Source organism: Nerophis ophidion, linkage group LG03 (assembly GCF_033978795.1).
Source record: "Nerophis ophidion isolate RoL-2023_Sa linkage group LG03, RoL_Noph_v1.0, whole genome shotgun sequence".
NCBI lineage: Eukaryota > Metazoa > Chordata > Actinopteri > Syngnathiformes > Syngnathidae > Nerophis > Nerophis ophidion.
The window spans coordinates 5330918-5353783 of record NC_084613.1 but is presented as its reverse complement, the minus strand read 5'-3'; the positions used below and the strand labels follow the sequence as shown (position 1 = coordinate 5353783).

Sequence of the window (22866 nt, the reverse complement as noted above, 5' to 3'; positions counted from 1 at the left end):
CGGACTGTTTAACAACTTAAGCTGTACATCAAGTAAGAATGGGAAAGAATTCCACTTTCAAAGCTTCAACAATTAGTTTCCTCAGTTCCCAAACGTTTATTGAGTGTTGTTAAAAGGAAAGGTGATGTAACACAGTGGTGAACATGCCCTTTCCCAACTACTTTGGCACGTCATTCCGTCTTACATTTTTTTTCCTTTTACGGAAGGTTTTTTGTAGAGAATAAATGATGAAAAAAACACTTAATTGAACGGTTTAAAAGAGGAGATAACAGGAAAAAATTGAAAATTAAATTTTGAAACGAGGTTTATCTTCATTAATTTTCGACTCTTTAAAGTTCAAAATTCAACCAAAAAAAGAAGGGACAAACTAGCTAATTCGAATCTTTTCGAAAAAATTTAAAAAATCATTTATGGAACATCATTAGTAATTTTTCCTGATTAAGATTAATTTTAGAATTTTGATGACGTGTTTTAAATAGGTTAAAATCCCATCTGCACTTTGTTAGAATATATAACAAAGTGGACCAAGCTATATTTCTAACAAAAACAAATCATTATTTCTTCTACATTTTCCAGAACAAAAATTTTAAAAGAAATTCAAAAGACTTTGAAATAAGATTTAAATTTAATTTTAAAGATTTTCTAGATTTGCCAGAATAATTTTTGGGGAATTTTAAACATAAATTTGAAGAAACATTTCACAAATATTCCTCGTCGAAAAAACACAAGCTAAAATGAAGAATTAAATTAAAATGTATTTATTATTCTTTACAATAAAAAAAAAATAAAATGTCAGGAAAGAAGAGGAAGGAATTTAAAAGGTAAAAAGGTATATGTGTTTAAAAATCCTAAAATGATTTTTAAGGTTGTATTTTTTCTCAAAAATTGTATATCTGAAAGTTATAAGAAGCAAAGTAAAGAAATAAATGAATTTATTTAAACAAGTGACGACCAAGTCTTTAAAATATTTTTTGGGATTTTCAAATTCTATTTGAGTTTTGTCTCTCTTAGAATTAAAAATGTCGAGCAAAGCCAGACCAGCTTGCTAGTAAATAAATACAACTTAAAAAATAGAGGCGGCTCACTGGTAAGTGCTGCTATTTGAGCTATTTTTAGAACGGGCCAGCGGGCGACTCATCTGGTCCTTACGGGCGACCTGGTGCGTTGGTGACCCCCTGGTTTAAAGATAGAGGTTAGGTGTAGATTCGCTATGAATAGAATGTTATGACAGGGTGAATAAAGTGTGTCAATGATGTGGCTGATGAAGGATCAGAAAGTCAGACATGATGATGACACTTTGATCCTTTGTGTCATAAAACACGTCTCAGTCCACGTTATGTGATGCAGTCCTGATTGAGAAGTAGCGATCCACACAATCTGTAGCAGGTGAGTCCATCTTGATACTAACACAAGACAATATGTTTGTATTCAATCATGTTATATATATTAAATATACATGAATCTACACAGATGGTAGCTATGTGAGTCAGGTGCATCAAATTTAAACCGCTATTTATACGATTGTAGTATCATTTTCGTCTGAAAAACATTAAGAAGGGTATTAATTTTTTTGACTCGGTGAAGAAACAGTAACTGAGGGTCTAACTCGTCGACAAAAAGTCAATGAGGCTCCGGATTTGAGGTGTGATTTATGTTAAATAACTCCATATTTACCCCATTTGGAAAAATGGGTTTCACAGTCAAAGTATATTTTTAAAATGATGACATTAGCGTAGGAAGCTAATGTCGGAAGAGGAAGACGGGGAGTCTAAAAAAGTCAGTGTGCAAATAAATGTAAAACTCCTACTTTAAATATAATTCCCGTTAAGTTTTTACTCACCGTCGATCTTTTGCAGAGTTTTGTCGAGTGTAAACGTGCCAACTTTTGTCGTAGCTTCGTAGCCCGAGTGGTTGTCCGATGCGAAAATGTTGATGCTGTGTATAAAGAAAGATTTCAGTTCCTTGCATAAGTTTAGGTGTAAAGTGGTGACGATAAAGACGTGAACGCAGTCGAACTCTGAAAAAGAGCGGTCCGCTTGCTACTCTCGATGGTTTATTCAAGAGTGAAATGCTCTGTCAGTCCCCAATGTTGATGCTGTGTGTAAAGAAGGATTTGTGTTCCTTGCATAAGTTTAGGTGTAAAGTGGTGACGATAACGACGTGAACGCAGTCGAACTCTGAAAAAGAGCGGTCCGCTTGCTACTCTCGATGGTTTATTCAAGAGTGAAATGCTCTGTCAGTCCCCAATGTTGATGCTGTGTATAAAGAAGGATTTGTGTTCCTTGCATAAGTTTAGGTGTAAAGTGGTGACGATAACCACGTGAACGCAGTCGAACTCTGAAAAAGAGCGGTCCGCTTGCTACTCTCGATGGTTTTATTCAAGAGTGAAACGCTCTGTCAGTCCCCAATGTTGATGCTGTGTATAAAGAAGGATTTGTGTTCCTTGCATAAGTTTAGGTGTAAAGTGGTGACGATAACCACGTGAACGCAGTCGAACTCTGAAAAAGAGCGGTCCGCTTGCTACTCTCGATGGTTTATTCAAGAGTGAAATGCTCTGTCAGTCCCCAATGTTGATGCTGTGTGTAAAGAAGGATTTGTGTTCCTTGCATAAGTTTAGGTGTAAAGTGGTGACGATAACGACGTGAACGCAGTCGAACTCTGAAAAAGAGCGGTCCGCTTGCTACTCTCGATGGTTTATTCAAGAGTGAAATGCTCTGTCAGTCCCCAATGTTGATGCTGTGTATAAAGAAGGATTTGTGTTCCTTGCATAAGTTTAGGTGTAAAGTGGTGACGATAACCACGTGAACGCAGTCGAACTCTGAAAAAGAGCGGTCCGCTTGCTACTCTCGATGGTTTATTCAAGAGTGAAATGCTCTGTCAGTCCCCAATGTTGATGCTGTGTGTAAAAAAGGATTTGTGTTCCATGCATAAGTTTAGGTGTAAAGTGGTGACGATAACCATGTGAACGCAGTCGGACTCTGAAAAAGAGCGGTCAGCTTGCTACACTCTCGATGGTTTATTCAAGAGTGAAATGCATTGTCAGTCCCCAATGTTGATGCTGTGTATAAAGAAGGATTTGTGTTCCCCGTCATAAGTTTAGGTGTAAAGTGGTGACGATAAAGACGTGAACGCAGTCGAACTCTGAAAAAGAGCGGTCCGCTTGCTACTCTCGATGGTTTTATTCAAGAGTGAAACGCTCTGTCAGTCCCCAATGTTGATGCTGTGTATAAAGAAGGATTTGTGTTCCCCGTCATAAGTTTAGGTGTAAAGTGGTGACGATAACCATGTGAAAGCAGTCGAACTCTGAAAAAGAGCGGTCCGCTTGCTACTCTCGATGGTTTATTCAAGAGTGAAATGCTCTGTCAGTCCCCAATGTTGATGCTGTGTGTAAAAAAGGATTTGTGTTCCTTGCATAAGTTTAGGTGAAAAGTGGTGACGATAACCATGTGAACGCAGTCGAACTCTGGAAAAGAGCGGTCCGCTTTCTACTCTCGATGGTTTATTCAAGAGTGAAATGCTCTGTCAGTCCCCAATGTTGATGCTGTGTATAAAGAAGGATTTGTGTTCCCCGTCATAAGTTTAGGTGTAAAGTGGTGACGATAACCATGTGAACGCAGTCGAACTCTGAAAAAGAGCGGTCCGCTTGCTACTCTCGATGGTTTATTCAAGAGTGAAACGCTCTGTCAGTCCCCAATGTTGATGCGGTTTATAAAGAAGGATTTGTGTTCCCCGTCATAAGTTTAGGTGTAAAGTGGTGACGATAACCACGTGAACGCAGTCGAACTCTGAAAAAGACGGGTCCGCTTGCTACTCTCGATGGTTTATTCAAGAGTGAAATGCTCTGTCAGTCCCAAATGTTGATGCTGTGTGTAAAGAAGGATTTGTGTTCCCCGTCATAAGTTTAGGTGTAAAGTGGTGACGATAACGACGTGAACGCAGTTGAACTCTGAAAAAGAGCGGTCCGCTTGCTACTCTCGATGGTTTATTCAAGACTGAAATGCTCTGTCAGTCCCCAATGTTGATGCTGTGTGTAAAGAAGGATTTGTGTTCCCCGTCATAAGTTTAGGTGTAAAGTGGTGACCATAACCATGTGAACGCAGTCGGACTCTGAAAAAGAGCGGTCCGCTTGCTACTCTCGATGGTTTATTCAAGAGTGAAATGCTCTGTCAGTCCCCAATGTTGATGCTGTGTATAAAGAAGGATTTGTGTTCCCCGTCATAAGTTTAGGTGTAAAGTGGTGACGATAACCATGTGAATGCAGTCGAACTCTGAAAAAGAGCGGTCCGCTTGCTACTCTCGATGGTTTATTCAAGAGTGAAATGCTCTGTCAGTCCCCAATGTTGATGCTGTGTATAAAGAAGGATTTGTGTTCCTTGCATAAGTTTAGGTGTAAAGTGGTGACGATAACCACGTGAACGCAGTCGAACTCTGAAAAAGAGCGGTCCGCTTGCTACTCTCGATGGTTTATTCAAGAGTGAAATGCTCTGTCAGTCCCTAATGTTGATGCTGTGTATAAAGAAGGATTTGTGTTCCCTGTCATAAGTTTAGGTGTAAAGTGGTGACGATAACCATGTGAACGCAGTCGAACTCTGAAAAAGAGCGGTCCGCTTGCTACTCTCGATGGTTTTATTCAAGAGTGAAACGCTCTGTCAGTCCCCAATGTTGATGCTGTGTATAAAGAAGGATTTGTGTTCCCCGTCATAAGTTTAGGTGTAAAGTGGTGACCATAACCATGTGAACGCAGTCGAACTCTGAAAAAGAGCGGTCCGCTTGCTACTCTCGATGGTTTATTCAAGAGTGAAACGCTCTGTGAGTCCCAAATGTTGATGCTGTGTGTAAAGAAGGATTTGTGTTCCCCGTCATAAGTTTAGGTGTAAAGTGGTGACGATAACCATGTGAACGCAGTCGGACTCTGAAAAAGAGCAGTCCGCTTGCTACTCTCGATGGTTTATTCAAGAGAGAAATGCTCTTTCAGTCCCCAATGTTGATGCTGTGTGTAAAGAAGGATTTGTGTTCCCCGTCATAAGTTTAGGTGAAAAGTGGTGACGATAACCATGTGAACGTAGTCGAACTCTGAAAAAGAGCGGTCCGCTTTCTACTCTCGATGGTTTATTCAAGAGTGAAATGCTCTGTCAGTCCCCAATGTTGATGCTGTGTATAAAGAAGGATTTGTGTTCCCCGTCATAAGTTTAGGTGTAAAGTGGTGACGATAACGACGTGAACGAAGTCGAACTCTGAAAAAGAGCGGTCCGCTTTCTACTCTCGATGGTTTATTCAAGAGTGAAATGCTCTGTCAGTCCCCAATGTTGATGCTGTGTGTAAAGAAGGATTTGTGTTCCCCGTCATAAGTTTAGGTGTAAAGTGGTGACGATAACCACGTGAACGCAGTCGGACTCTGAAAAAGAGCGGTCCGCTTGCTACTCTCGATGGTTTATTCAAGAGTGAAATGCTCTGTCAGTCCCCAATGTTGATGCGGTTTATAAAGAAGGATTTGTGTTCCCCGTCATAAGTTTAGGTGTAAAGTGGTGACGATAACGACGTGAACGAAGTCGAACTCTGAAAAAGAGCGGTCCGCTTGCTACTCTCGATGGTTTATTCAAGAGTGAAATGCTCTGTCAGTCCCCAATGTTGATGCTGTGTGTAAAGAAGGATTTGTGTTCCTTGCATAAGTTTAGGTGTAAAGTGGTGACGATAACCACGTGAACGCAGTCGAACTCTGAAAAAGAGCGGTCCGCTTGCTACTCTCGATGGTTTATTCAAGAGTGAAATGCTCTGTCAGTCCCCAATGTTGATGCTGTGTGTAAAGAAGGATTTGTGTTCCCCGTCATAAGTTTAGGTGTAAAGTGGTGACGATAACTACGTGAATTCAGTCGAACTCTGAAAAACAGCGGTCCGCTTGCTACTCTCGATGGTTTATTCAAGACTGAAATGCTCTGTCAGTCCCCAATGTTGATGCTGTGTGTAAAGAAGGATTTGTGTTCCTTGCATAAGTTTAGGTGTAAAGTGGTGACGATAACGACGTGAACGTAGTCGAACTCTGAAAAAGAGCGGTCCGCTTGCTACTCTCGATGGTTTATTCAAGAGTGAAATGCTCTGTCAGTCCCCAATGTTGATGCTGTGTGTAAAGAAGGATTTGTGTTCCCCGTCATAAGTTTAGGTGTAAAGTGGTGACGATAACTACGTGAATTCAGTCGAACTCTGAAAAAGAGCGGTCCGCTTGCTACTCTCGATGGTTTATTCAAGAGTGAAATGCTCTGTCAGTCCCCAATGTTGATGCTGTGTATAAAGAAGGATTTGTGTTCCTTGCATAAGTTTAGGTGTAAAGTGGTGACGATAACCACGTGAACGCAGTCGAACTCTGAAAAAGAGCGGTCCGCTTGCTACTCTCGATGGTTTATTCAAGAGTGAAATGCTCTGTCAGTCCCTAATGTTGATGCTGTGTATAAAGAAGGATTTGTGTTCCCTGTCATAAGTTTAGGTGTAAAGTGGTGACGATAACCATGTGAACGCAGTCGAACTCTGAAAAAGAGCGGTCCGCTTGCTACTCTCGATGGTTTTATTCAAGAGTGAAACGCTCTGTCAGTCCCCAATGTTGATGCTGTGTATAAAGAAGGATTTGTGTTCCCCGTCATAAGTTTAGGTGTAAAGTGGTGACGATAACCACGTGAACGCAGTCGAACTCTGAAAAAGAGCGGTCCGCTTGCTACTCTCGATGGTTTATTCAAGAGTGAAACGCTCTGTGAGTCCCAAATGTTGATGCTGTGTGTAAAGAAGGATTTGTGTTCCCCGTCATAAGTTTAGGTGTAAAGTGGTGACGATAACCATGTGAACGCAGTCGGACTCTGAAAAAGAGCAGTCCGCTTGCTACTCTCGATGGTTTATTCAAGAGAGAAATGCTCTTTCAGTCCCCAATGTTGATGCTGTGTGTAAAGAAGGATTTGTGTTCCCCGTCATAAGTTTAGGTGAAAAGTGGTGACGATAACCATGTGAACGTAGTCGAACTCTGAAAAAGAGCGGTCCGCTTTCTACTCTCGATGGTTTATTCAAGAGTGAAATGCTCTGTCAGTCCCCAATGTTGATGCTGTGTATAAAGAAGGATTTGTGTTCCCCGTCATAAGTTTAGGTGTAAAGTGGTGACGATAACGACGTGAACGAAGTCGAACTCTGAAAAAGAGCGGTCCGCTTTCTACTCTCGATGGTTTATTCAAGAGTGAAATGCTCTGTCAGTCCCCAATGTTGATGCTGTGTGTAAAGAAGGATTTGTGTTCCCCGTCATAAGTTTAGGTGTAAAGTGGTGACGATAACCACGTGAACGCAGTCGGACTCTGAAAAAGAGCGGTCCGCTTGCTACTCTCGATGGTTTATTCAAGAGTGAAATGCTCTGTCAGTCCCCAATGTTGATGCGGTTTATAAAGAAGGATTTGTGTTCCCCGTCATAAGTTTAGGTGTAAAGTGGTGACGATAACGACGTGAACGAAGTCGAACTCTGAAAAAGAGCGGTCCGCTTGCTACTCTCGATGGTTTATTCAAGAGTGAAATGCTCTGTCAGTCCCCAATGTTGATGCTGTGTGTAAAGAAGGATTTGTGTTCCTTGCATAAGTTTAGGTGTAAAGTGGTGACGATAACCACGTGAACGCAGTCGAACTCTGAAAAAGAGCGGTCCGCTTGCTACTCTCGATGGTTTATTCAAGAGTGAAATGCTCTGTCAGTCCCCAATGTTGATGCTGTGTGTAAAGAAGGATTTGTGTTCCCCGTCATAAGTTTAGGTGTAAAGTGGTGACGATAACTACGTGAATTCAGTCGAACTCTGAAAAACAGCGGTCCGCTTGCTACTCTCGATGGTTTATTCAAGACTGAAATGCTCTGTCAGTCCCCAATGTTGATGCTGTGTGTAAAGAAGGATTTGTGTTCCTTGCATAAGTTTAGGTGTAAAGTGGTGACGATAACGACGTGAACGTAGTCGAACTCTGAAAAAGAGCGGTCCGCTTGCTACTCTCGATGGTTTATTCAAGAGTGAAATGCTCTGTCAGTCCCCAATGTTGATGCTGTGTGTAAAGAAGGATTTGTGTTCCCCGTCATAAGTTTAGGTGTAAAGTGGTGACGATAACTACGTGAATTCAGTCGAACTCTGAAAAAGAGCGGTCCGCTTGCTACTCTCGATGGTTTATTCAAGACTGAAATGCTCTGTCAGTCCCCAATGTTGATGCTGTGTGTAAAGAAGGATTTGTGTTCCTTGCATAAGTTTAGGTGTAAAGTGGTGACGATAACGACGTGAACGTAGTCGAACTCTGAAAAAGAGCGGTCCGCTTGCTACTCTCGATGGTTTATTCAAGAGTGAAATGCTCTGTCAGTCCCCAATGTTGATGCTGTGTGTAAAGAAGGATTTGTGTTCCCCGTCATAAGTTTAGGTGTAAAGTGGTGACGATAACCACGTGAACGCAGTCGAGCTCTGAAAAAGAGCGGTCCGCTTGCTACTCTCGATGGTTTATTCAAGACTGAAATGCTCTGTCAGTCCCCAATGTTGATGCTGTGTGTAAAGAAGGATTTGTGTTCCCCGTCATAAGTTTAGGTGTAAAGTGGTGACGATAACCATGTGAATGCAGTCGAACTCTGAAAAAGAGCGGTCCGCTTGCTACTCTCGATGGTTTATTCAAGAGTGAAATGCTCTGTCAGTCCCCAATGTTGATGCTGTGTATAAAGAAGGATTTGTGTTCCTTGCATAAGTTTAGGTGTAAAGTGGTGACGATAACCACGTGAACGCAGTCGAACTCTGAAAAAGAGCGGTCCGCTTGCTACTCTCGATGGTTTATTCAAGAGTGAAATGCTCTGTCAGTCCCCAATGTTGATGCGGTTTATAAAGAAGGATTTGTGTTCCCCGTCATAAGTTTAGGTGTAAAGTGGTGACGATAACCATGTGAACGCAGTCGAACTCTGAAAAAGAGTGGTCCGCTTGCTACTCTCGATGGTTTATTCAAGAGTGAAATGCTCTGTCAGTCCCCAATGTTGATGCTGTGTATAAAGAAGGATTTGTGTTCCCTGTCATAAGTTTAGGTGTAAAGTGGTGACGATAACCATGTGAACGCAGTCAAACTCTGAAAAAGAGCGGTCCGCTTGCTACTCTCGATGGTTTATTCAAGAGTGAAATGCTCTGTCAGTCCTCAATGTTGATGCTGTGTGTAAAAAAGGATTTGTGTTCCCCGTCATAAGTTTAGGTGAAAAGTGGTGACGATAACCATGTGAACGCAGTCGAACTCTGGAAAAGAGCGGTCCGCTTTCTACTCTCGATGGTTTATTCAAGAGTGAAATGCTCTGTCAGTCCCCAATGTTGATGCTGTGTATAAAGAAGGATTTGTGTTCCCCGTCATAAGTTTAGGTGTAAAGTGGTGACGATAACCATATGAACGCAGTCGAACTCTGAAAAAGAGCGGTCCACTTGCTACTCTCGATGGTTTATTCAAGAGTGAAACGCTCTGTCAGTCACCAATGTTGATGCTGCGTGTAAAGAAGGATTTGTGTTCCTTGCATAAGTTTAGGTGTAAAGTGGTGACGATAACCTTGTGAACGCAGTCGAACTCTGAAAAAGAGCGGTCCGCTTGCTACTCTCGATGGTTTATTCAAGAGTGAAATGCTCTGTCAGTCCCCAATGTTGATGCGGTTTATAAAGAAGGATTTGTGTTCCCCGTCATATGTTTAGGTGTAAAGTGGTGACGATAACGACGTGAACGAAGTCGAACTCTGAAAAAGAGCGGTCCGCTTGCTACTCTCGATGGTTTATTCAAGAGTGAAATGCTCTGTCAGTCCCCAATGTTGATGCTGTGTGTAAAGAAGGATTTGTGTTCCTTGCATAAGTTTAGGTGTAAAGTGGTGACGATAACGACGTGAACGTAGTCGAACTCTGAAAAAGAGCGGTCCGCTTGCTACTCTCGATGGTTTATTCAAGAGTGAAATGCTCTGTCAGTCCCCAATGTTGATGCTGTGTGTAAAGAAGGATTTGTGTTCCCCGTCATAAGTTTAGGTGTAAAGTGGTGACCATAACCATGTGAACGCAGTCGAACTCTGAAAGAGAGCGGTCCGCTTGCTACTCTCGATGATTTTATTCAAGAGTGAAACGCTCTGTCAGTCCCCAATGTTGATGCGGTTTATAAAGAAGGATTTGTGTTCCCCGTCATAAGTTTAGGTGTAAAGTGGTGACCATAACCATGTGAACGCAGTCGAACTCTGAAAAAGAGTGGTCCGCTTGCTACTCTCGATGGTTTATTCAAGAGTGAAATGCTCTGTCAGTCCTCAATGTTGATGCTGTGTGTAAAAAAGGATTTGTGTTCCCCGTCATAAGTTTAGGTGAAAAGTGGTGACGATAACCATGTGAACGCAGTCGAACTCTGAAAAAGAGCGGTCCGCTTCCTACTCTCGATGGTTAATTCAAGAGTGAAATGCTCTGTCAGTCCCCAATGTTGATGCTGTGTGTAAAGAAGGATTTGTCTCCCCTTCATAAGTTTAGGTGTAAAGTGGTGGCGATAACCATTTGAACGCAGTCGAACTCTGAAAAACAGCGGTCCGCTTGCTACTCTCGATGGTTTATTCAAGAGTGAAACGCTCTGTCAGTCCCCAATGTTGATGCAGTGTATAAAGAAGGATTTGTGTTCCCCGTCATAAGTTTAGGTGTAAAGTGGTGACGATAACGACGTGAATGCAGTCGAACTCTGAAAAAGAGTGGTCCGCTTGCTACTCTCGATGGTTTATTCAAGAGTGAAATGCTCTGTCAGTCCCCAATGTTGATGCTGTGTGTAAAGAAGGATTTGTGTTCCTTGCATAAGTTTAGATGTAAAGTGGTGACGATAACCTTGTGAACGCAGTCGAACTCTGAAAAAGAGCGGTCCGCTTGCTACTCTCGATGGTTTATTCAAGAGTGAAATGCTCTGTCAGTCCCCAATGTTGATGCTGTGTGTAAAAAAGGATTTGTGTTCCATGCATAAGTTTAGGTGTAAAGTGGTGACGATAACCATGTGAACGCAGTCGAACTCTGAAAAAGAGCGGTCCGCTTGCTACTCTCGATGGTTTATTCAAGATTGAAACGCTCTGTCAGTCCCCAATGTTGATGCTGTGTATAAAGAAGGATTTGTGTTCCCCGTCATAAGTTTAGGTGTAAAGTGGTGACGATAACGACGTGAATGCAGTCGAACTCTGAAAAAGAGCGGTCCGCTTGCTACTCTCGATGGTTTTATTCAAGAGTGAAATGCTCTGTCAGTCCCCAATGTTGATGCTGTGTATAAAGAAGGATTTGTGTTCCTTGCATAAGTTTAGGTGTAAAGTGGTGACGATAACCACGTGAACGCAGTCGAACTCTGAAAAAGAGCGGTCCGCTTGCTACTCTCGATGGTTTTATTCAAGAGTGAAATGCTCTGTCAGTCCCAAATGTTGATGCTGTGTGTAAAGAAGGATTTGTGTTCCCCGTCATAAGTTTAGGTGTAAAGTGGTGACGATAACGACGTGAACGCAGTCGAACTCTGAAAAAGAGCGGTCCGCTTGCTACTCTCGATGGTTTATTCAAGAGTGAAATGCTCTGTCAGTCCCCAATGTTGATGCTGTCTGTAAAGAAGGATTTGTGTTCCTTGCATAAGTTTAGGTGTAAAGTGGTGACCATAACCATGTGAACGCAGTCGAACTCTGAAAAAGAGCGGTCCGCTTGCTACTCTCGATGGTTTTATTCAAGAGTGAAATGCTCTGTCAGTCCCCAATGTTGATGCTGTGTGTAAAGAAGGATTTGTGTTCCCCGTCATAAGTTTAGGTGTAAAGTGGTGACGATAACCACGTGAACGCAGTCGAGCTCTGAAAAAGAGCGGTCCGCTTGCTACTCTCGATGGTTTATTCAAGAGTGAAACGCTCTGTCAGTCCCCAATGTTGATGCGGTTTATAAAGAAGGATTTGTGTTCCCCGTCATAAGTTTAGGTGTAAAGTGGGGACGATAACCACGTGAACGCAGTCGAACTCTGAAAAAGAGCGGTCCGCTTGCTAGTCTCGATGGTTTTATTCAAGAGTGAAATGCATTGTCAGTCCCCAATGTTGATGCTGTGTGTAAAGAAGAATTTGTGTTCCTTGCATAAGTTTAGGTGTAAAGTGGTGACGATAACCATGTGAACGCAGTCGAACTCTGAAAAAGAGCGGTCCGCTTGCTACTCTCGATGGTTTATTCAAGAGTGAAATGCTCTGTCAGTCCCAAATGTTGATGCTGTGTGTAAAGAAGGATTTGTGTTCCCCGTCATAAGTTTAGGTGTAAAGTGGTGACGATAACCATGTGAACGCAGTCGAACTCTGAAAAAGAGCGGTCCGCTTGCTACTCTCGATGGTTTATTCAAGAGTGAAATGCTCTGTCAGTCCCAAATGTTGATGCTGTGTATAAAGAAGGATTTGTGTTCCTTGCATAAGTTTAGGTGTAAAGTGGTGACGATAACCACGTGAACGCAGTCGAACTCTGAAAAAGAGCGGTCCGCTTGCTACTCTCGATGGTTTATTCAAGAGTGAAATGCTCTGTCAGTCCCCAATGTTGATGCTGTGTATAAAGAAGGATTTGTGTTCCTTGCATAAGTTTAGGTGTAAAGTGGTGACGATAACCATGTGAACGCAGTCGAATTCTGAAAAAGAGCGGTCCGCTTGCTACTCTCGATGGTTTATTCAAGAGTGAAATGCTCTGTCAGTCCCCAATGTTGATGCTGTGGATAAAGAAGGATTTGTGCTCCTTGCATAAGTTTAGGTGTAAAGTGGTGACGATAACCATGTGAACGCAGTCGAACTTTGAAAAAGGCGGTCCGCTTGCTACTCTCGATGGTTTATTCAAGAGTGAAATGCTCTGTCAGTCCCCAATGTTGATGCTGTGTATAAAGAAGGATTTGTGTTCCCCGTCATAAGTTTAGGTGTAAAGTGGTGACGATAACGACATGAACGCAGTCGAACTCTGAAAAAGAGCGGTCCGCTTGCTACTCTCGATGGTTTATTCAAGAGTGAAACGCTCTGTCAGTCCCCAATGTTGATGCTGTGTATAAAGAAGGATTTGTGTTCCCCGTCATAAGTTTAGGTGTAAAGTGGTGACGATAACCATGTGAACGCAGTCGAGCTCTGAAAAAGAGCGGTCCGCTTGCTACTCTCGATGGTTTTTTTCAAGAGTGAAATGCTCTGTCAGTCCCTAATGTTTATGCAATGTATGAAGAAGGATTTGTGTTCCCCGTCATAATTTTAGGTATAAAGTGGTGACGATAACCATGTGAACGCAGTCGAACTCTGAAAAAGAGCGGTCCGCTTGCTACTCTCGATGGTTTTATTCAAGAGTGAAATGCTCTGTCAGTCCCCAATGTTGATGCTGTGTGTAAAGAAGGATTTGTGTTCCCCGTCATAATTTTAGGTATAAAGTGGTGACGATAACCATGTGAACGCAGTCGAACTCTGAAAAAGAGCGGTCCGCTTGCTACTCTCGATGGTTTTATTCAAGAGTGAAATGCTCTGTCAGTCCCCAATGTTGATGCTGTGTGTAAAGAAGGATTTGTGTTCCCCGTCATAAGTTTAGGTGTAAAGTGGTGACGATAACCACGTGAACGCAGTCGAACTCTGAAAAAGAGCGGTCCGCTTGCTACTCTCGATGGTTTTATTCAAGAGTGAAACGCTCTGTCAGTCCCCAATGTTGATGCTGTGTATAAAGAAGGATTTGTGTTCCTTGCATAAGTTTAGGTGTAAAGTGGTGACGATAACCTTGTGAACGCAGTCGAACTCTGAAAAAGAGCGGTCCGCTTGCTACTCTCGATGGTTTTATTCAAGAGTGAAACGCTCTGTCAGTCCCCAATGTTGATGCTGTGTATAAAGAAGGATTTGTGTTCCCCGTCATAAGTTTAGGTTTAAAGTGGTGACGATAACGACGTGAATTCAGTCGAACTCTGAAAAAGAGCGGTCCGCTTGCTACTCTCGATGGTTTATTCAAGAGTGAAATGCTCTGTCAGTCCCCAATGTTGATGCTGTGTATAAAGAAGGATTTGTGTTCCCCGTCATAAGTTTAGGTGTAAAGTGGTGACGATAACGACGTGAACGAAGTCGAACTCTGAAAAAGAGCGGTCCGCTTGCTACTCTCGATGGTTTATTCAAGAGTGAAATGCTCTGTCAGTCCCCAATGTTGATGCTGTGTATAAAGAAGGATTTGTGTTCCTTGCATAAGTTTAGGTGTAACGTGGTGACGATAACCATGTGAACGCAGTCGAACTCTGAAAAAGAGCGGTCCGCTTGCTACTCTCGATGGTTTATTCAAGAGTGAAATGCTCTGTCAGTCCCCAATGTTGATGCTGTGTATAAAGAAGGATTTGTGTTCCCCGTCATAAGTGTAAGTGTAAAGTGGTGGCGATAACCATGTGAACGCAGTCGGACTCTGAAAAAGAGCGGTCCGCTTGCTACTCTCGATGGTTTATTCAAGAGTGAAACGCTCTGTCAGTCCCCACTGTTGATGCTGTGTGTAAAAAAGGATTTGTGTTCCATGCATAAGTTTAGGTGTAAAGTGGTGACGATAACCATGTGAACGCAGTCGGACTCTGAAAAAGAGCGGTCAGCTTGCTACACTCTCGATGGTTTATTCAAGAGTGAAATGCATTGTCAGTCCCCAATGTTGATGCTGTGTATAAAGAAGGATTTGTGTTCCCCGTCATAAGTTTAGGTGTAAAGTGGTGACGATAACGACATGAACGCAGTCGAACTCTGAAAAAGAGCGGTCCGCTTGCTACTCTCGATGGTTTATTCAAGAGTGAAATGCTCTGTCAGTCCCCAATGTTGATGCTGTGTATAAAGAAGGATTTGTGTTCCATGCATAAGTTTAGGTGTAAAGTGGTGACGATAACCATGTGAACGCAGTCGAACTCTGAAAAAGAGCGGTCAGCTTGCTACTCTCGATGGTTTATTCTAGAGTGAAATGCTCTGTCAGTCCCCAATGTTGATGCTGTGTATAAAGAAGGATTTGTGTTCCCCGTCATAAGTTTAGGTGTAAAGTGGTGACGATAACGACCTGAACGCAGTCGAATTCTGAAAAAGAGCGGTCTGCTTGCTACTCTCGATGGTTTATTCAAGAGTGAAATGCTCTGTCAGTCCCCAATGTTGATGCTGTGTATAAAGAAGGATTTGTGTTCCCCGTCATAAGTTTAGGTGTAAAGTGGTGACGATAACCATGTGAACGCAGTCGGACTCTGAAAAAGAGCGGTCCGCTTGCTACTCTCGATGGTTTATTCAAGAGTGAAATGCTCTGTCAGTCCCCAATGTTGATGCTGTGTATAAAGAAGGATTTGTGCTCCCCGTCATAAGTTTAGGTGTAAAGTGGTGACGATAACCATGTGAACGCAGTCGAACTCTGAAAAAGAGCGGTCCGCTTGCTACTCTCGATGGTTTATTCAAGAGTGAAATGCTCTGTCAGTCCCAAATGTTGATGCTGTGTGTAAAGAAGGATTTGTGTTCCCCGTCATAAGTTTAGGTGTAAAGTGGTGACGATAACCATGTGAACGCAGTCGAGCTCTGAAAAAGAGCGGTCCGCATGCTACTCTCGATGGTTTATTCAAGAGTGAAATGCTCTGTCAGTCCCCAATGTTGATGCTGTGTGTAAAGAAGGATTTGTGTTCCTTGCATACGTTTAGGTGTAAAGTGGTGACGATAACCATGTGAACGCAGTCGAACTCTGAAAAAGAGCGGTCCGCTTGCTACTCTCGATGGTTTATTCAAGAGTGAAATGCTCTGTCAGTCCCCAATGTTGATGCTGTGTGTAAAGAAGGATTTGTGTTCCCCGTCATAAGTTTAGGTGTAAAGTGGTGACCATAACCATGTGAACGCAGTCGAATTCTGAAAAAGAGCGGTCCGCTTGCTACTCTCAATGGTTTATTCAAGAGTGAAATGCTCTGTCAGTCCCCAATGTTGATGCTGTGTGTAAAAAAGGATTTGTGTTCCCCGTCATAAGTTTAGGTGTAAAGTGGTGACGATAACGACGTGAACGCAGTGGAACTCTGAAAAAGAGCGGTCCGCTTGCTACTCTCGATGGTTTATTCAAGAGTGAAATGCTCTGTCAGTCCCCAATGTTGATGCTGTCTGTAAAAAAGGATTTGTGTTCCTTGCATAAGTTTAGGTGTAAAGTGGTGACGATAACCATGTGAACGCAGTCGAACTCTGAAAAAGAGCGGTCCGCTTGCTACTCTCGATGGTTTATTCTAGAGTGAAACGCTCTGTGAGTCCCAATACTTTAAGTCTCAAAACCTGATGTTTTGTCCCTGTTGGTGTGGCTACTGCGGGCTGGTAATTACAAATGTCAGTATTTTAGCGGTCTTTCGCATGAAATGAGCGTTTAGGCCAGGTCGGAGGTTTGAGTCATCATGTCGATGTCGTCAAGGCTACAAAACATAAATATTTACGTCTTTATGATGTCAGTCTTGTGAAAGTGTCCAGGTGGAGACTTATTAGCATAGCCGTTCAGCAAGTTGACTTGAGCTCCGTCACCCGCCCATTAGGACGTTCCAAGGTCTGAGATACCATCCGCCTTGAACCATACTTGCCAACCTTGAGACCTCCGATTTCAGGGGGTGGGGGGTGTGGTTGGGGGTGGGGTGGAGGCATGGTTGGGGGCGTGGTTAAGAGGGGGGGAGTATATTTACAGCTACAATTCACCAACTTGAGTATTTCATATATATTTATATATATATATGAAATACTTGACTTTCAGTGAATTCTAGCTATATATATTTATTTGATTATATATATAAATAGAAGAAATAGTTGAATTTCAGACGGCACATATCAAATACACAGTAATAAAAACACAGTTGTACTAACTGTACTGTGCTTGCTGGTTACTAAAAAAAACAAACAGCAACACTTACCTTTCACTATTTGAGTAACCTTTGTTCTGCCATTTGCGTATTGGCGAGCGATCTCCGAATCCGGGAACATCCTTCACGGATTTGTTGTAGACATCCGCAAATGAGATCGTGATGTTGCTTCCAGCTATCAGCATAGCCATCTTTGTCTCAGCATAAGTTACACCATCGGGTCTCCATTTTGCGAGGTGGCCCATAAAACTGGGTTGTGAACGATGCTGCGTTGCGGACGCTTTGTGCCTCATGGCTGAGTATATCCGTTCACCGTGTTCAATGGGAAAGTCTGTTCTACAAAATTTACAGGCAACATACCCCTTCCCCTTGGAACTCTCCTGGCTAAACTGAAATCCTTGTTTCCATTCGTTTTGGAACTTGCAGGCGTATTTCTTCATTTTGCTCGTTCTTCAATCAATCAATCAATCAATCAATGTTTACTTATATAGCCCTAAATCACTAGTGTCTCAAAGGGCTGCACAAACCACAACACAAACCACTACGACATCCTCGGTAGGCCCACATAAGGGCAAGGAAAACTCACACCCAGTGGGACGTCGGTGACAATAATGACTATGAGAACCTTGGAGAGGACGAAAGCAATGGATGTCAAGGTCTAACATGATACTGTGAAAGTTCAATCCATAATGGATCCAAACACAGCCGCGAGTGTCCAGTCCAAAGCGGATCCAACACAGCAGCGAGAGTCCCATATATGAAATACTTGACTTTCAGAATTCTAGCTATATATATTTATTTGATTATATATATAAATAGAATAAATATTTGCACCTATCAAATGCACAGTAATAAAAACACAGTTGTACTAACTGTACTGTGCTTGCTGGTTACTAAAAAAAACAAACAACAACACTTACCTTTCACTATTTGAGTAACCTTTGTTCTGCCATTTGCGTATTGGCGAGCGATGTCCGAATACGGGAACATCCTTCACAGATTGGTTGTAGACATCCGCAAATGAGATCGGGATGTTGCTTCCAGCTATCAGCATAGCCATCTTTGTCTCAGCATAAGTTACACCATCGGGTCTCCATTTTGCGAGGTGGCCCGTAATACTGGGTTGTGAACGATGCTGCGTTGCGGACGCTTTGTGCCTCATGGCTCAGTATATCCGTTCACCGTGTTCAATGGAGAAGTCTGTTCTACAAAATTTACAGGCAACATACCCCTTCCCCTTGGAACTCTCCTGGATAAACTGAAATCCTTGTTTCCATTCGTTTTGGAACTTGCAGGCGTGTTTCTTCATTTTGCTCGTTCCTCAATCAATCAATTAATCAATGTTTACTTAAACCTAAATCACTAGTGTCTCAAAGGGCTGCACAAACCACTACGACATCCTCGCTAGGCCCACATAAGGGCGAGGAAAACTCACACCCAGTAGGACGTCGACGGGAGTATCGTTCTTCTGCTTGGTCTCCTTGTGTGTGCAGTTTTTCAAGCTGTTTATGTAGTAGGAAAGCGGACGTGAAAACAGGCTGTCCCCACTCCGGTCCGCATGGAGCTGGAGGGGGCGTGGCCTCCAATTCCGGCTGAATTTCGGGAGATTTTCGGGAGAAAATTTCTTCCGGGAGGTTTTCGGGAGAGGCGCTGAATTTCGGGAGTCTCCCGGAAAATCTGGGAGGGTTGGCAAATATGCCTTGAACAGTGTATTTTATTTGTGAAAGTCAGCCAGATCGTTTATTTCATGACTTCCTGTCTCACACAAGCCCATTTGAGCTAAATTGATCCGCCGTGTTGCAGCGACCGGCAAAAATAATAGCTCTGCATATATTTAGGGCACGGATGCAGTACAGTATCGGTGGAAACTGGCACGTTGACTAGAAATGAAACAGAAACATTCCTTGGTGTTAGCCGTACCAACAGGAAATGTATCTAAAACGTATCGAACAAACGGCTTCACCGAGTTTGCATCAACATGTGACTTTCACTTTTCTAGTGAGCGACAGGGTTGCCCTTTGTGTTCATAGCAAGACCAGCACAGGAAAAGTCACTTATTTTGGTTTGTTTCTTACCAGCAAAATGTTGAAACTTCCAATCCACCAAAGAACTAAAGGAATCGTAATACTTAAGGGAAAAGTAACTTAGTTATGTTACAATATCAACAGTATAGAATAGTAACTCACTAGAACTGTAATGGTACAACATAGTCACCGTTTAATGTGTTCTTCGGTTTTATGGTCAGGTTTAGTCTTGGTTTAGGGTTCAACAAGTAAACTCCAATAATTATGATTCTCGGAAAAATTCATACGCAGATCACTAGAAAAATTGAGGGACACGGAGATCCACTTTGATACCTTTTGTGCATTAAAGATGCGACTGGACTCCCTTTAGCCAATGACTCCACGATATATTTGATTATTGTTATCATTTGATGCCTGATATGTACCGAACCGAAAGTTATGTACGGAAAAATCTTTTTAGGAATTCATGCATATCATCCTACAGTCAGTGTCTGTTGTTCGGACACAGGTGTCCTGAAAACCAGTGCCTGTTCTTCGGACACAGGTGTCCTGACAGAAAGTGCCTGTTGTTCTGATGCAGGTGTCCTGACAGTCAGTGCTTGTTGTTCAGACACAGGTGTCCTGACAGTCAGTGCCTGTTGTTCTGACACAGGTGTCCTGACAGCCAGTGCCTGTTGTTCTGACACAGGTGTCCTGACAGTGAGTGCATCATGTTCAGACACAGGTGTCCTGACAGTCAGTGCATCTTGTTCTGACACAGGTGTCCTGACAGTCAGTGCATCTTGTTCAGACACAGGTGTCCTGACAGCCAGTGCCTGTTGTTCAGACACAGGTGTCCTGACAGTCAGTGCATCTTGTTCAGACACAGGAGTCCTGACAGTCAGTGCATCTTGTTCAGACACAGGTGTCCTGACAGTCAGTGCATCTTGTTCAGACACAGGTGTCCTGACAGTCAGTGCCTGTTGTTCAGACACAGGTGTCCTGACAGTCAGTGCATCTTGTTCAGACACAGGTGTCCTGACAGTCAGTGCCTGTTGTTCAGTCGCAGGTGTCCTGACAGCCAGTGCATCTTGTTCAGACACAGGTGTCCTGACAGTCAGTGCGTCTTGTTCAGACACAGGTGTCCTGACAGTCAGTGCATCTTGTTCTGACACAGGTGTCCTGACAGTGAGTGAATCTTGTTCAGTCGCAGGTGTCCTGACAGCCAGTGCATCTTGTTCTGACACAGGTGTCCTGACAGTCAGTGCCTGTTGTTCAGTCGCAGGTGTCCTGACAGTCAGTGCATCTTGTTCTGACACAGGTGTCCTGAAAACCAGTGTCTGTTGTTCTGACACAGGTGTCCTGACCATGTCTAAAGACGCGTTAGCAGAGGCCGGCTGTTATTTCGACGAACTCAACAAGCTCCGTGCCCTGGAGCCTGATGTCAGCCAGAAGACGTCGGAGCTGAAAGAAGACTGCAAAGACTTCTTGGACAAAATCGTCCAGTTCCTGAAGATTGTCGGCGGCCTCATGGAGCTGGTGGATGAGTTGGCAAATGAGACGGAGCGAGAGAAGTTGAAGGCTCTCGGGACCAGAAATCTTCTGAAGTTCGTGGCGAAACAAAGGGAGGCCCAGCAGCAGCAACTCCAAGTCCTTATCGTGGAGAAGATGATGCAGCTGGAGCGATATCGCATTGAGTACGAAACCTTGTCCAAAGTGGAATTGGAACAGAACGAGTTTATCAATCAGTACATTCTGCAGATGTAACGGAGGAACCGTAGTCAAGTGCCAGAAAACTAACACACCGGACGCATTTTCGATGTATCCGTGTTGTTCGTGTAACTACATTGTGAATAAAACTAAACAAAAGTTGTTAGGAACGTCCCAGATCTCGATACAATTATTTGGTCCTCAAAACTGATTTCCAAGACCAAATGTCCCATTGGGACAGAGGACCTTATTGTATTTCTAAGGTTTTATTATTCTGTAATTTGACCCCCTTAACATGCGTCAAAACTCACCAAATTTAACACACACATCAGGACTGGCGAAAATTGCCATCTAATTAAAAAAAACAACAACAACAAAAAACTCAAAATTGCGCTCTAGCGCCCCCTAGGAAAAAACACAGACAAAACTGCTCGTAACTTCCATTAGGAATGTCGTACAGACATGAAACAAAAACCTCTATGTAGGTCTGACTTAGACCTAGATTTCATTTACTGACTTCCTTCAGCAAAAATCAACAGGAAGTTGGCAAAAACCCCTTCAAAACAAAATATTCCTAAAAAAATGCCATTTTAGCCTCTTTGGTGTGTAATTTGACGCCCTTATAAATGCTTAAATCTCATCAAACTGGACACACACATCAGGACTAGCGAAAATTGCCATCTAATTAAAAAAAATTAAAAATTAAAAAAATTGCCCTCTAGCGCCCCCTAGGAAAAAACACAGACAAAACTGCTTGTAACTTCCGTTAGGAATGTCGTACAGACATGAAACAAGAACCTCTATGTAGGTCTGACTTAGACCTAGATTTCATTCATTGACTTCCTTCAGCAAAAATCAACAGGAAGTTGGCAAAAACCCCTTCAAAACAAAATGTTCCTAAAAAATGCCATTTTTGCCTCTTTGAGCTGTAATTTGACCCCCTTATAAATGCTTCAAAAATCACCAAACTGGACACACACATCAGGACTGGCGAAAATTGGCACCTAATTAAAAAAAACAACAACAAAAAAAAACTCAAAATTGTGCTCTAGCGCCCCCTAGGAAAAAACACAGACAAAACTGCTTGTAACTTCCGTTAGGAATGTCGTACAGACATGAAACAAAAACCTCTATGTAGATCCGACTTAGACCTAGATTTCATTCACTGACTTCCTTCATCAAAAATCAACAGGAAGTTGGCAAAAACCCCTTCAAAACAAAATTTTCCTAAAAAAATGCCATCTTTCCCTCTTTGAGATGTAATTTGAACCTCTTATGAATGCTTCATAACTCACCAAACTGGACACACACATCAGGACTGGCGAAAATTCCCATCTTATTAAAAAAAACAACAAAAAAAACAAAACTTAAAATTGCGCTCTAGCGCCCCCTAGGAAAAAACACAGACAAAACTGCTTGTAACTTCCGTTAGGAATGTCGTACAGACATGAAACAAGAACCTCTATGTAGGTCTGACTTAGACCTAGATTTCATTCATTGACTTCCTTCAGCAAAAATCAACAGGAAGTTGGCAAAAACCCCTTCAAAACAAAATGTTCCTAAAAAATGCCATTTTTGCCTCTTTGAGCTGTAATTTGACCCCCTTATAAATGCTTCAAATCTCATCAAACTGGACACACACATCAGGACTAGCGAAAATTGCCATCTAATTAAAAAAAATTAAAAATTAAAAAAATTGCCCTCTAGCGCCCCCTAGGAAAAAACACAGACAAAACTGCTTGTAACTTCCGTTAGGAATGTCGTACAGACATGAAACAAGAACCTCTATGTAGGTCTGACTTAGACCTAGATTTCATTCATTGACTTCCTTCAGCAAAAATCAACAGGAAGTTGGCAAAAACCCCTTCAAAACAAAATTTTCCTAAAAAATGCCATTTTTGTCTCTTTGGTGTGTAATTTGACGCCCTTATAAATGCTTAAATCTCATCAAACTGGACACACACATCAGGACTAGCGAAAATTGCCATCTAATTAAAAAAAATTAAAAATTAAAAAAATTGCCCTCTAGCGCCCCCTAGGAAAAAACACAGACAAAACTGCTTGTAACTTCCGTTAGGAATGTCGTACAGACATGAAACAAGAACCTCTATGTAGGTCTGACTTAGACCTAGATTTCATTCATTGACTTCCTCCAGCAAAAATCAACAGGAAGTTGGCAAAAACCCCTTCAAAACAAAATGTTCCTAAAAAAATGCCATTTTTGCCTCTTTGAGCTGTAATTTGACCCCCTTATAAATGCTTCAAATTTCACCAAACTGGACACACACATCAGGACTGGCGAAAATTGGCACCTAATTAAAAAAAAC

At 42.5% G+C, this 22866-nt stretch overlaps 1 protein-coding gene across 3 annotated transcripts in view; it reads left to right on the top strand.

Moving 5' to 3' along the window:
* Nucleotides 1–20704, top strand: part of LOC133548701 (intraflagellar transport protein 20 homolog) — a 60314-nt gene extending 39610 nt beyond the window's left edge. For all 3 annotated transcript variants that reach the window (XM_061893674.1, XM_061893672.1, XM_061893673.1), the window contains one exon: nt 20187–20704. In XM_061893674.1, the coding sequence (XP_061749658.1) occupies nt 20198–20596 (399 nt within the window). In that variant the 5' untranslated portion in view covers nt 20187–20197 and the 3' untranslated portion in view covers nt 20597–20704. The remainder of the gene's footprint in view (nt 1–20186) is intronic.
* The last annotated feature ends 2162 nt before the right edge of the window (nt 20705–22866 follow it).